The sequence below is a fragment of the Anolis sagrei genome, chromosome 8, assembly GCF_037176765.1.
Source record: "Anolis sagrei isolate rAnoSag1 chromosome 8, rAnoSag1.mat, whole genome shotgun sequence".
Lineage (NCBI taxonomy): Eukaryota > Metazoa > Chordata > Lepidosauria > Squamata > Dactyloidae > Anolis > Anolis sagrei.
The window spans coordinates 6,283,198-6,295,848 of NC_090028.1; the positions used below are offsets into that span (position 1 = coordinate 6,283,198).

At 44.2% G+C, this 12,651-nt stretch overlaps 1 protein-coding gene across 2 annotated transcripts in view; it reads right to left on the reverse strand.

Annotated features, from left to right (window-relative positions):
• NUP93 (nucleoporin 93) overlaps window positions 1-12,651 on the reverse strand; it is a 177,105-nt gene that overhangs the window by 14,953 nt on the left and 149,501 nt on the right. For both annotated transcript variants that reach the window (XM_060788074.2, XM_060788075.2), the window contains 5 exons: window positions 10,831-10,957; window positions 10,652-10,724; window positions 4,784-4,828; window positions 1,884-2,000; window positions 1,608-1,726 (listed from right to left, as the gene is read on the reverse strand). In XM_060788074.2, coding sequence (XP_060644057.1) covers window positions 1,608-1,726; window positions 1,884-2,000; window positions 4,784-4,828; window positions 10,652-10,724; window positions 10,831-10,957 — 481 coding nt within the window. The remainder of the gene's footprint in view (window positions 1-1,607; window positions 1,727-1,883; window positions 2,001-4,783; window positions 4,829-10,651; window positions 10,725-10,830; window positions 10,958-12,651) is intronic.

The following is a 12,651-nucleotide window of genomic DNA, read 5'->3' on the forward strand; positions in this document are numbered from 1 at the left end:
ACAAAAAGCAAACTGAAAATTAGCAAGGGAACACTGTAATAACAATTATAATAATACACAAATAATAATAATATATTACTAATAATAATAATAACAATATACAAATAATCTATATAAATAAAAATGTAATGTTCGTTTGTGGGATTAACTGAACTCAAAAACCACTGGACGAATTGACCCCAAATTTGGACACAAGACACCTAACAACCCAATGTATGACCTTCACTCAAAAAAAAAAACACTGAAAAACATAGCAGAAGGGACTTAAAAAGCCCCAAAAAGCTAAATGATGAAAAGCTAAATGACAATACAGAAAAAAGGGAAGAAAGAGGTACAGAAGGAAGAAAGGAGAGAAAGAAGGAGGGAAAGAAAAAAGGGGGAAGGAAGGGAAGTTAGAGAAGGAGGGAAGGAAAGAAAAAAGGGAAAGAAGGAAGGAAAGAGGGAGTGATGGAAGGGGGAAGATGTAGAGAAAGAGGGAGGGAAGGAAAGAGAAGGAAGAAAAGAGAGCAGAAGAGAAAGAAAAGGGGAAGGAAGGAAAGAGATAGAGAAGAAAGGAAGAAGAGAAGGAAAGACGGGAAGGAAGGAAAGAGGGAGTGAAGGAAGGAGGGAAAGAAGGAGAGAAAGAGGGAAGGTTGGCCACAGCAAAGCGTGGCAGTGTTGCAACCCAGAACAGGAAACGAGACCATAAGATAACAATCCACCACACTTGACTGTGGGAAAAACAATCCCTTTTTATTGATGAAAAATGGTTACAAAATAGAGGAAAATGTAAAGTCAAAAAGCCACAGTAAAAATCAGCAGTCAGGAATATCCATGAATTAGATCAAAATCCAAAAGCAACACTATAAAAACCTGGAACCTGTTAGCAAACCACTAACCGTACTTGGAGCACTAGAAGCCTCTTGGGATGAAGGCCACGGGAAACAGGGAAATCTGCCAGGGTAATGCCTCAGTCTAAACGATGCCTGATCTAACGAGACAACCCGGCGAGAGGCACTTAAAACTGAAGAAACTATTTCGTGACACGCCTCCAGGCTTTGAAGCCTGTGCTTCCTTTTCCCTTAATCTGCTTGACCTCCGCAGACTCTGCGATTCACTCCTGTTTTTCCAAATCTGTCCTTTTCTATCCTCATTAAGGAAGCCAGGTGTTAGCTCCTCTGGAGAGCTATCACCGCTTGGCTCTGAAACAGTTTCACTTTCCAAGCCACTGACCTCAGAATCAACATTTTCATTACCATCAGGGAAAAATACATGTTCAGTAGCATCAGGAAATACAATCAGAGAATCAGGTTCAGGTTCAGCAATCAGAGAATCAGGTTCAGGTTCACACGCAGGCTGAACCCCAACAGGCGGGTACAGCTAGTAATAATACTACTAATAATATTAATCATAAATAAATAAAATCCAGCATATAGATCTCATTTGCTGTGACATACTGTGGCTTTTGTCTGTAAAATAATAATAATAATAATAATAATAATAATAATAATAATAATACATTTTATTTGTTAACTGCCTCTCCTAAGGACTAAAGGGGTTAGGAAAATAGGGACAAGTTAGAGAAGCAGGTATAGTGAATTGCGTTTCCCAATAATTTACTGCCTTACCTCTCGGCAATGGATTGAGCCATGTTCTTCAACCGCTCCTTGTTCGACTGGGGAATGCTGACCTGAGAGACGACGGGGCTGAGCAACTTGTTCATCAGCTCCAGGACCTTGTCTGGGTTCTGAGGAAGGCATAGACCGGAAAAAGAAGGCTTAGTTGAGTCATGTTCATTGTGAGACAGAAGGGAAGGGGAGAAAAAGCAACGGGGGAAGAGGAGCTGTGTTGAATGGATTGAATGAAATTGTATAATTGGAGTCTGGCAATGATAACCTGCTTACCTTGGCAAGGTCGTACAGTTTGGCAGCTTCCTCAAACAGCCCTTTGCTTTCTGCTACCGAAGCAACTTTGTTAATAATCGGCTTGGTGTCTTTGGTGAACTTGTCAATGACTCCAGGCTGAGGAGAGAGGATGAAGAGAGACATTAGGAGAAAACATTTGGACAAAGGAATGGTTGCAAAGGTGCAGATTGACCAATCAATTGGCAAAGGCTTAAAGGTGAAGAACAAGAACTCCCAGAAGCCACGGTTTGGGATTTGGGGAGCTGAAAGAACTACATTTCTACCTACCTACCTACCTACCTACGTATCTATCTATCTATCTATCTATCTATCTATCTATCTATCTATCTATCTATCTACGGGGGTTGAATGAAAAGTAATGCCTCCACCTTCGTAACTCCTCAACAGATGGCAGTACTGGTCTGCGGCAGGTATTGGCTTGTTCAGTAGACTATCCTCTACAGTTTCATTTTGGCAGGAAGCCTTAGCATTGAACGGTTGTGTTGTTAAAGTGCAAAGTATGGAACCCTGCGCAGACGGTCGGTCAATGTGACTTAAGCACCGTATGCAGCAGGTACTGGCTTGTTCAGTAGACTCTCCTCTGCAGTTCCATTTTGGCAGGAAGCCTTAGCATTGAAGGGTTGTGTTGTTAAAGCGCGAAGTATGGAACCCTGCGCACACAGTCAGTCAATGTGACTTAAGCACCATATGCAGCAGGTACTGGCTTGTTTAGTAAACTCTCCTCTACAGTTCCATTTTGGCAGGAAGCCTTAGCATTGAACTGTTGTGTTGTTAAAGTGCAAAGTATGGAACCCTGCGCAGACGGTCGGTCAATGTGTCTTAAGCACCGTATGCAGCAGGTACTGGCTTGTTCAGTAGACTCTCCTGTACAGTTCCATTTTGGCAGGAAGCCTTAGCATTGAACGGTTGTGTTGTTAAAGTGAGAAGTATGGAACCCTGCGCAGACGGTCAGTCAATGCGACTTAAGAACCATATGCAGCAGGTACTGGCTTGTTTAGTAAACTCTCCTCTACAGTTCCATTTTGGCAGGAAGCCTTAGCATTGAACTGTTGTGTTGTTAAAGTGCAAAGTATGGAACCCTGCGCAGACGGTCGGTCAATGTGACTTAAGCACCGTATGCAGCAGGTACTGGCTTGTTCAGTAGACTCTCCTCTGCAGTTCCATTTTGGCAGGAAGCCTTAGCATTGAACTGTTGTGTTGTTAAAGTGCAAAGTATGGAACCCTGCGCACACAGTCGGTCAATGCGACTTAAGCACCATATGCGGCAGGTACTGGCTTGCTCAGTAAACTCTCCTCTACAGTTCCATTTTGGCTGGAAGCCTTAGCATTGAACTGTTGTGTTGTTAAAGTGCAAAGTATGGAACCCTGCGCAGACGGTTGGTCAATGTGACTTAAGCACCGTATGCAGCAGGTACTGGCTTGTTCAGTAGACTCTCCTCTATAGTTCCATTTGGGCAGGAAGCCTTAGCACTGAACTGTTGTGTTGTTAAAGTGAGAAGTATGGAACCCTGCGCAGACGGTCAGTCAATGCGACTTAAGAACCATATGCAGCAGGTATTGGCTTATTCAGTAGACTCTCCTCTACAGTTCCATTTTGGTGGGAAGCCTTAGAATTGAACGGTTGTGTTGTTAAAGTGCAAAGTATGGAACCCTGCGCAGATGGTCAATCAATGCGACTTAAACAATGTGCAGTCATTGACTTCTTTACAGCAGAAGGTGTCACCCCAAAGGAAATTTATCAGAGAATGTGAGCTGTTTATGGTGATTGTGTTGATGTGAATACTGTGCGTCGTTGGGAGAGAAAGATGTTGAGGTGGGAACATCTAACTTGTGTGACAAACAAAGAGTCAGACATCCTTTGACAGCAACCACCGAGTTTCACAAGCAAAAGGTTGACAGATTGATTCAGGACGATTGTCGTCTCACTCAGAGAGAAATTTCAAGCATAATCAGCATTTCACAAGAACATGTGGGTCACATTATTACTTTGGTTGGCTATCGGAAGATCTGTGCACGATGGGTACCCAGGATGCTGATGCCTGAAATGAAACCGCACAGACTTGAAACTTCAGACTGGATCTCAGCACCGTACGGCATCCTCCATACAGTCCAGAGTTAGCACCGTCTGACTTCCATCTGTTACCAATAATGAAAGAAGATATGCGGGGACATCATTATGCTTCTGATGAAGATGTTGAGAGAACTGTGAGACGCTGATTGCGGAAACAGAGTGTCAACTTCTTCCGTGACGGCTTAAGAAAACTTGATCATCGTTGTCAGAAATGTATCCAATTGTCTGGTGATTATGTGGAAAGGTGAATAGTGGTAACTAAAGAGCACATTCTAAGGATTATTTCTGCATTTGATTTACTAAAATATTCCCATCCAAACCCACGTAACAAAGGCGGAGGCATTACTTTTCATTCAACCCTCGTATGTATCTCTCTCTCTCTCTCTCTCTGGAGACATCTGGCATCTCTCCATGCTCACAGAAGAACAAAAGGAGGTCTTCCCATGTGCTCAGGTTCTTTGAATAAAAAGAGGTGTGAGAGCCCCTGGTGGTGCAGCAGGTTAAATTGCTGATCTCCTGAATTTGCTGACCCAAAGGTCAGTGGTTCAAACCCAGGGAGCAGAGTGAGCTCCCTCTGTTAGGCCCAGCTTCTGTCAACCTAGCAGTTCGAAAACATGCAAATATGAATAGATCAATAGGTACCACTCCGGCAGGAAGGTAACGTTGCTCCATGCAGTCATGCCAGCCACATGACCTTGGAGGTGTCTACGGACAACGCCAGCTGTTTGGCTTAGAAATGGAGATGAGCACCAGCCCCCAGAGTTGGACACATAGCCCACTTAATGTATTGGAAGGGAGGTCAACTTACCTTTCTACTTCCGTCGTTCTCCAGCTTTCCGAGGATCATATCAAACTACCAATGCAAGGAAAACAAAACGAAAGTTAAGAAAGGTGTGCTAAAGATTACGATACTCAAATTGATGTCCAATAGTGTTACTTATGGGCTCAAAGAAGCATCAGGCGAGTGATCTAGCTTCAAAATGGCCTGACAAGTCTATGGCATTGGGAGATGTGTGATGTGGCAGGTTTTGGGGGGAAAGGGAGGAGAAACTGGGAAGCTGTGAAAGCCTTTTGGCCCAATCAAGAGAAGAAGAAGGGGAAGACCTTCCAGGTTATTTCTTTCGATTCTGAAGGGTTAATAGCCTCTTTCAAACTACTGTATAAACTCGAGTATAAGCCTAGTTTTTCAGCCCCTTTTTTAGACTGAAAAAGCCCCCCTCGGTTTATACTCGAGTCAAGGTTATTTATCATTTTATTCTGTTATTAGTATTATTTTTATTTCATGTATTATTTTATTACATTTACAGTATTTTACTCTATTATTATGATTATTATTATTACATTTATTGTACCTTATTATTATTGCATTTATTATTTTACTCTATTATTACTATTATTATTGCATTTCCATTATTTTACTTTATTATTACATTCATTATTTTACTCTATTATTACTGTTATTATTGCATTTCCATTATTTTACTTTATTATTATTATTATTATTATTATTATTATTATTACATGCATTGTTTTACTCTCTTTATTATTGTTGGAAGGATACGTAAATACATTTACATTGAAGAAGGTTAGAATAATGATTTAATCAGAGTTGGGCAGTCTTATCTCAAATTACAATTTTATGTAAATATTCAACACCATTTTACCTCCCGATACCTCAATTAATGTAATTTTATTGGTATCTATTTTTATTTCGAAATTTACCAGTAGCGGCTTCATTTCCACCCTCGGCTTATACTCGAGTCAATACGTTTTCCCAGTTTTCGTGTTAAAATTAGGTGCCTCGGGTTATATTCGGGTTGGTTTATACTCGAGTATATACAGTACTATGGGATCACAACCAGACACAGTGAAGACATATGGCCTTACGCTTTGTTACTATGCTGCTGAGTACACATGCCAGGTGTGGAACATATCTCACCACGCTCTTAATGAGACGTGCCACATTATCACAGGATGTCTACTCCCCACACCACTGGAGAAATTACACTGTTTAGCCGGTACTGCACCACCTGACATCTGCCGGGAAGTAGCAGCCAATAATAAAAGGACCAAACTATTGACATCTCCAGTTCATCCCTTGTTTGGGTATCAGCCAGCACGTCAATGACTTAAATCAAGAAATAGTTTTCTTAGATCTACAGAGACATTAGCTGGAACACCTTAGCAAGCGAGAGTCCAAAAGTGGCAGGCTCAAACCCAGAACCTCAACCAATGGCTGATACTAAATGAGAGACTCCCCCCTGGGCACACAGAAGACTGGGCGACTTGGAAGGCGCTGAACAGACTGCGCTCTGGCACCACGAGATGCAGAGCCAACCTCAAGAAATGGGGCCACAAACTCCATGAGAGTGTGGGGAAGAGCAAACCACTGACCACCTATTACAATGCAGCCTGAGCTCTACCACATGCGCAAAAACATCTATATAAATAAAAATGTAATGTTTGTTTGTTTGTGGGATTAACATTACTAAAAACCACTGGACAAATTGCCACCAAATTTGGGTACAATACACCTATCAAGCTAACAAGTGATCATCACTCATAAAAACACTGAAAAACACAGTGGAAGAGACTTAAAAAGCCAAAAAAATTACATTACAACGCATACCACATATATATACACACAGACACACATATGCACAAATATATACACACACAAAACACATATACACAGACTGGGCCACAGCAACGCGTGGCAGGGGATGGCTAGTATTATTAATAATAATAATAATAATAACAATAATACATTTTATTTGTTAACTGCCTCTCCAAACGCATGTGCAAAACTACATATATACACAAATATATTGACACACAAAACACATACACAAACTGGGCCATGTGTGGCAGGGGATGGCTAGTAAAAAAAACAAAAAAACAAAAACAAAACATGGTTCTAGGGGGGTTGCAGCATAATTAAAACACATAAACATTGTAAAAAATTCTATAAATATTAAAACGTATTTCTACAAAAGATACAAATTAAAATGAATTTCTATGAAAGACATTAAAATACACAGAACAGAGATTAAACATAGGACATGAGTTTAAAATTCATGCATAACACTGGCTGGGTATGTAGAATTTGCATGGCACACTGCAAATTTATGCCACTCTCCACACACAACCCTGAAGAAAATGTGTAAAAACACACCCAAAGAATGCCCACAAACATGTGGCAACACATGAAAGACCATCGTATGTCTACTGCAGGCACTCCAGAAACTGCAAGTCGCTTCTGGTGTGAGAGAATCGGCTGTCTGCAAGGACGTTGCCTAGGGGACACCCAGATGTTTTGATGTTTTAACATCCTCATGGGAGGTTTCTTTCATGTCCCGCGTGGGGAGCTGGAGCTGACAGAGGGAGCTCATCTACACTCTCCCCAGATTTGAACCTCAGACCTGTCGTTCTTCAGTCCTGCCGGCACAAGGGTTTAATGCATTGCGCCAGTGGGGGCTCCTGCATTTTCTCAAGTCACTCCTCTCACACACACACTCACACACAAACCTATTTATTTATTTATTTATTTTCGACATTTATATGCCGCCCTTCTCACCCCGAAGGGGACTCAGAGCGGCTTACAAGATATATATACATACAATATATTATATTATTAGCATGGTACAATATCAGTATTATATATTACTATATTGCACTATACCAATATATTGTAATATTATTAGTAGTATTACATCTATATATATAAATTTGTTAGGGGCATCCAACGAGGAAACAAAACTCAAAAACCCCCCAACGAAACTTAACCAAAATTCCCATGCCCATAACACAACCCACAAGGTACAAACATATCTACTCAAAATGAAAAACAACACAACAACACACTCACAAAACGGCAAAACAACAAAACTCAAAAATCCCCCAACGAAACTTAACTAAAATCCCCGTGCCCATAACACAACCCACAAGGTACAAACATATCTACTCAAAATGAAAAACAACACAACAACACACTCACAAAACGGCAAAACAACTGAGCATGCGCATTGGCGCCCAGCCGCAAGTTCCCTGGCGCGCGCACATGGCCTTCCGGCCAACGTTCCCTCTGGGAAACCATGCCCACTCCAAGCCCCGCCGCGCCGCTTCACGCACACACACCCCCCCTGCCGCACACACACACGCAACCCCACGCTCCATCACTCCCCCCGCCGCCGCATACACACACGCAACCCCACTCCCCCCGCCGCCACACACACGCACGCAACCCCACGCTCCATCACTTCCCCCACTGCCGCACACACACGCAACCCCACTCCCCCCGCCGCCGCACACACACACGCAACCCCACTCCCCCCGCCGCCGCACACACACACGCAACCCCACGCTCCATCACTCCCCCCGCTGCCGCGCACACACACGCAACCCCACGCTCCATCACTCCCCTGCCCCAATCTTACCTCCTTTTACTTCATGCCACCTCCAAACCCCACCCCGCCCCTTCCCGCCTTGTCAAAATCCAGGAAAGACAGGAAGGAAGGAAAGAAGGAAGAAAGAGAAAGGGAGGTAAAGAAAAAGGGGGAAGGAAGGAAAGTTAGAGGAAGAAGAAAAGGAAAGAAAAGGAAAGATGGAAGGAAAGAAAAGAGAGACAGCAGAAGAGAAAGAAAAAGGGGGAAGGAAGGAAAGAGATAGAGAAAGAAGAGGAGAAGGAAAGATGGGAAGGAAGGAAGGAAGGAAGGAAGGAAGGAGGGAGGGAGGGAGGGAGGGAGGGAGGGAGGGAGGGAGGGAAAGAAGGAGAGAAAGAGGGAAGATTGACCACAGCAACACGTGGCGGGTAAAGGTTGTTATTTCTATTATTATTATTATGATGCTATTGTTCCTCTGAGACCCTTTGAGGGGGAATGGGAGAGGTGTCAGGTCCCAGAGGCAATGCATTGCATTATTGTTATTGTTATGATGGTGGTGAAATAAAAGGAAATAAAAAGTGAAAGAAGGAAGCAAAGAGGGAGGGAAGAAAGGCAAAGGAAGAAAGGGGGAGGGAATGAAGGAAAGAGAGAAGGATGAAACCAAGTAGTGAAAGAAGGAAAGAAAGAAAGAGGTAGAGAAGGAAGAAAGGAGAGAAAGGGGGAGGAAAAGGGGGAAGGAATAGGTAGGGACCTCTCTTTCATCATAGTCCAGATATCTACCTCAACTTTGATAAATTTTACTATAGGCCACAGCAACGCGTGGCAGGGCGCAGCTAGTGTAATATAAATATATAATTATAATATTGTATTATCATTACTAGTATTATATTGTATTACATTATAATATTATAGGAGCCCCCAGTGGCGCAGTGGGTTAAACCCCTGTGCCGTCAGGACTGAAGGTTCAAATCCGGGGAGAGGCGGATGAGCTCCCTCTATCAGTTCCAGCTCCTCATGTGGTGACATGAGAGAAGCCTCCCAGAAGGATGATAAAAACATCAAATCATCTGGGCGTCCCCTGGGCAACGTCCTTGCAGACGGCCGATTCTCTCACACCAGAAGCGACTTGCAGTCTCTCAAGTCACTCCTGACACGACAAACATTTTTTAAAAAAATAATATTAAAAATATTATATGTATACACAATATATTATATTATTAGTAAAGACATTTTTGCCTCATTCCTGCCATTTTACCTCCTGAGGAAAATGCCCACCCGCCATTTTGCCCACCCGCCATTCATAGAATCATAGAATCATAGAATCAAAGAGTTGGAAGAGACCTCGTGGGCCATCCAGTCCAACCCCATTCTGCCAAGAAGCAGGAATATTGCATTCAAATCACCCCTGACAAATGGCCATCCAGCCTCTGCTTGAAAGCTTCCAAAGAAGGAGCCTCCACCACACTCCGGGGCAGAGAGTTCCACTGCTGAACGGCTCTCACAGTCAGGAAGTTCTTCCTAATGTTCAGATGGAATCTCCTTTCTTGTAGTTTGAAGCCATTGTTCCGCGTCCTAGTCTCCAAGGAAGCAGAAAACAAGCTTTCTCCCTCCTCCCTGTGGCTTCCTCTCACATATTTATACATGGCTATCATATCCCCTCTCAGCCATCTCTTCTTCAGGCTAAATATGCCCAGTTCCCTAAGCCGCTCCTCATAGGGCTTGTTCTCCAGACCCTTGATCATTTTAGTCGCCCTCCTCTGGACACATTCCAGCTTGTCAATATCACTCTTGAGTTGTGGTGCCCAGAATTGGACACAATATTCCAGATGTGGTCTAACCAAAGCGGAATAGAGCATGGCGAGCATTACTTCCTTAGATCTAGACACTATGCTCCTCTTGATGCAGGCCAAAATCCCATTGGCTTTTTTTGCCGCCACATCACATTCCTGGCTCATGTTTAACTTGTTGTCCACGAGGACTCCAAGATCTTTTTCACACCTACTGCTCTCGAGCCAGGCATCACCCATTCCCACTGCGCCAGTAGGGGCTCCTGCAGTTTATCAAGTCACTCCTCACACATACACAACAAACACGCACACCCAGAACCACATAATCCCGGTTTCCTCACCAATCCCATTCAAAATGCAACAGAAATCAAAATAAGACTGCAGACTGAGGACACTGGCTGATGGTCCCCGTGCACTTGTCTGTTCCTACTATATTATGAGGACCTTTTGAGAAGAATGGCTCTATTCTAAGCATGGGATTGAAGGCACCAATCTGCTTGTGCATACCTCTCTGCTTTCGATCACTAGCTCGCTCACGCAGCGCAAGAACATGTTCTCCCCTTGGCTGTCCTTCTCATTCCTGCAAAAGAAGAACAACCAACGTATTGATGAGAGACAGAAGCGTTTATTTTAATAATATGCTGGATTTCGCATCACAAAATAAGAAAAGCAGCAGCCGAACCCACCGGAGGAAATAGAAGTACTGCAGGGCTTCTCGAGGGTCGGTGGACTCGAACTTGCGGGTGTAAAGCATCACCAAGCGGACAAAATTCAGGCGCCGGATGGCCGGAGGGTCTCCAGCTTCGTGGCTCACTGAAAAATCAAGCCAAACTCATAAATTGACAGAGAAAGAAACTCTTTCTATTGTCACAAGGAAGTAGAAGTTCTCTGACGGTACCAATTTACATTCCTAAATATTTATTTATTTATTTAGAGGATTTCTATACCGGCCTTCTCAACCTCGGCGAGGGACTCAGGTCGGTTTACAGTGCATATCAAATACAATCATATAAAACAACAATTACAGGTCAAAACATATTAAAATAGTACAACTTAGTACAATAAAAACATCATCATTACATCATTACAATATGCCAAATCGTCAATCCAGTCATAGTCAAAAACAAATTCATAGTCACAGTTCATCATAGGTCATCACAGGGAAGGTTCTAGGTTCAGTCTTCGAATGCCACCCTCCAGAGCCATGTTTTTAGCGATTTCCTGAACGTCAGGAGGGAGGGGGCAGATCTAACCTCTAGTGGGAGGGCGTTCCAAAGCCGGGGAGCTACCACAGAGAAGGCCCTGTCCCTCGTCCCCACCAATCTCGATTGTGAAGGTGGTGGGACCGAGAGCAGGGCCCCCCCAGAAGATCTTAGTAGCCTTGATGGTTCATAGGGGAGAATCCGTTCGGACAGGTAAACTGGGCCGGCGCCGTTTAGGGCTTTATAGGTCAACACCAGCACTTTGAATTGTGCTTGGAAGCTGATAGGCAGCCAGTGGAGTTGGCGTAACAGAGCGGTCGTATGGTCTCTGTACCCTGCTCCTGTTAGCAATCTGGCTGCCGCGCGTTGGACTGATTAAAGCTTCCGGGCAGTCTTCAGAGGCAACCCCACGTAGAGAGCGTTGCAGTAGTCTAAACAGGATGTAACCAGAGCGTGGACTACCGTGGCCAAGTCAGACTTCCCAAGGTACGGGCGCAGCTGGCGCACAAGTTTTAATTGTGCAAAAGCTCCCCTGACCACCGCCGAGACCTGGGGTTCCAGGCTCAGCGATGAGTCCAGGGTCACTCCCAGGCTGCGAACCTGTAATAGGATTACAGCCTGTGTAACCCCGTCAAGCACAGGCTGTAATCCTATACCCTGTTTGGCCTTTCGACTGACCAGGAGTACCTCTGTCTTGTCTGGATTTAGTTTCAATCTGTTGTCCCTCATCCAGTCCGTTACAGCGGCCAAGCACCGGTTCAGGACTTCAACAGCCTCCTTAGTAGCAGGTGGAAAGGAGTGACAGAGTTGGACATCATCTGCGTACAGATGACACCGTACCCCGAAACTCCGGATGATCTCTCCCAACGGCTTCATGTATATGTTAAACAACATAGGGGACAGTACAGAACCCTGCGGGACCCCACAGTGCAATGGCCCAAATGAGGAACATTTGGGAAATTGGACCGGAAGAAAAATCAACTAGGCGTCTGACTTTGGGGACAAGATGGCTTCCGATAAGTATCCGGGCCCAATTCAAAATGCGGGTCCAACCTATCTTCGAGACCGCATCTCCTTCTATGAACTGGTACGGGCTTTGAGATCTGCTGGGGCAGCCCTTCTCTTGGTCCCACCACAGTATGGTTGGTGGGAACGAGGGAGAGGGCCTTCTCGGTGGTGACTTCCCGGTTCAGGAATGTCCTCCTTAGAGATTTTAGGTTAGCCCCCACTGTTGAGACTCAGCGTCCTGGCACCGTATCTACTACTGGTTGCAGGAGACGGAGGAGTGAGGCTGAATCTGATTTG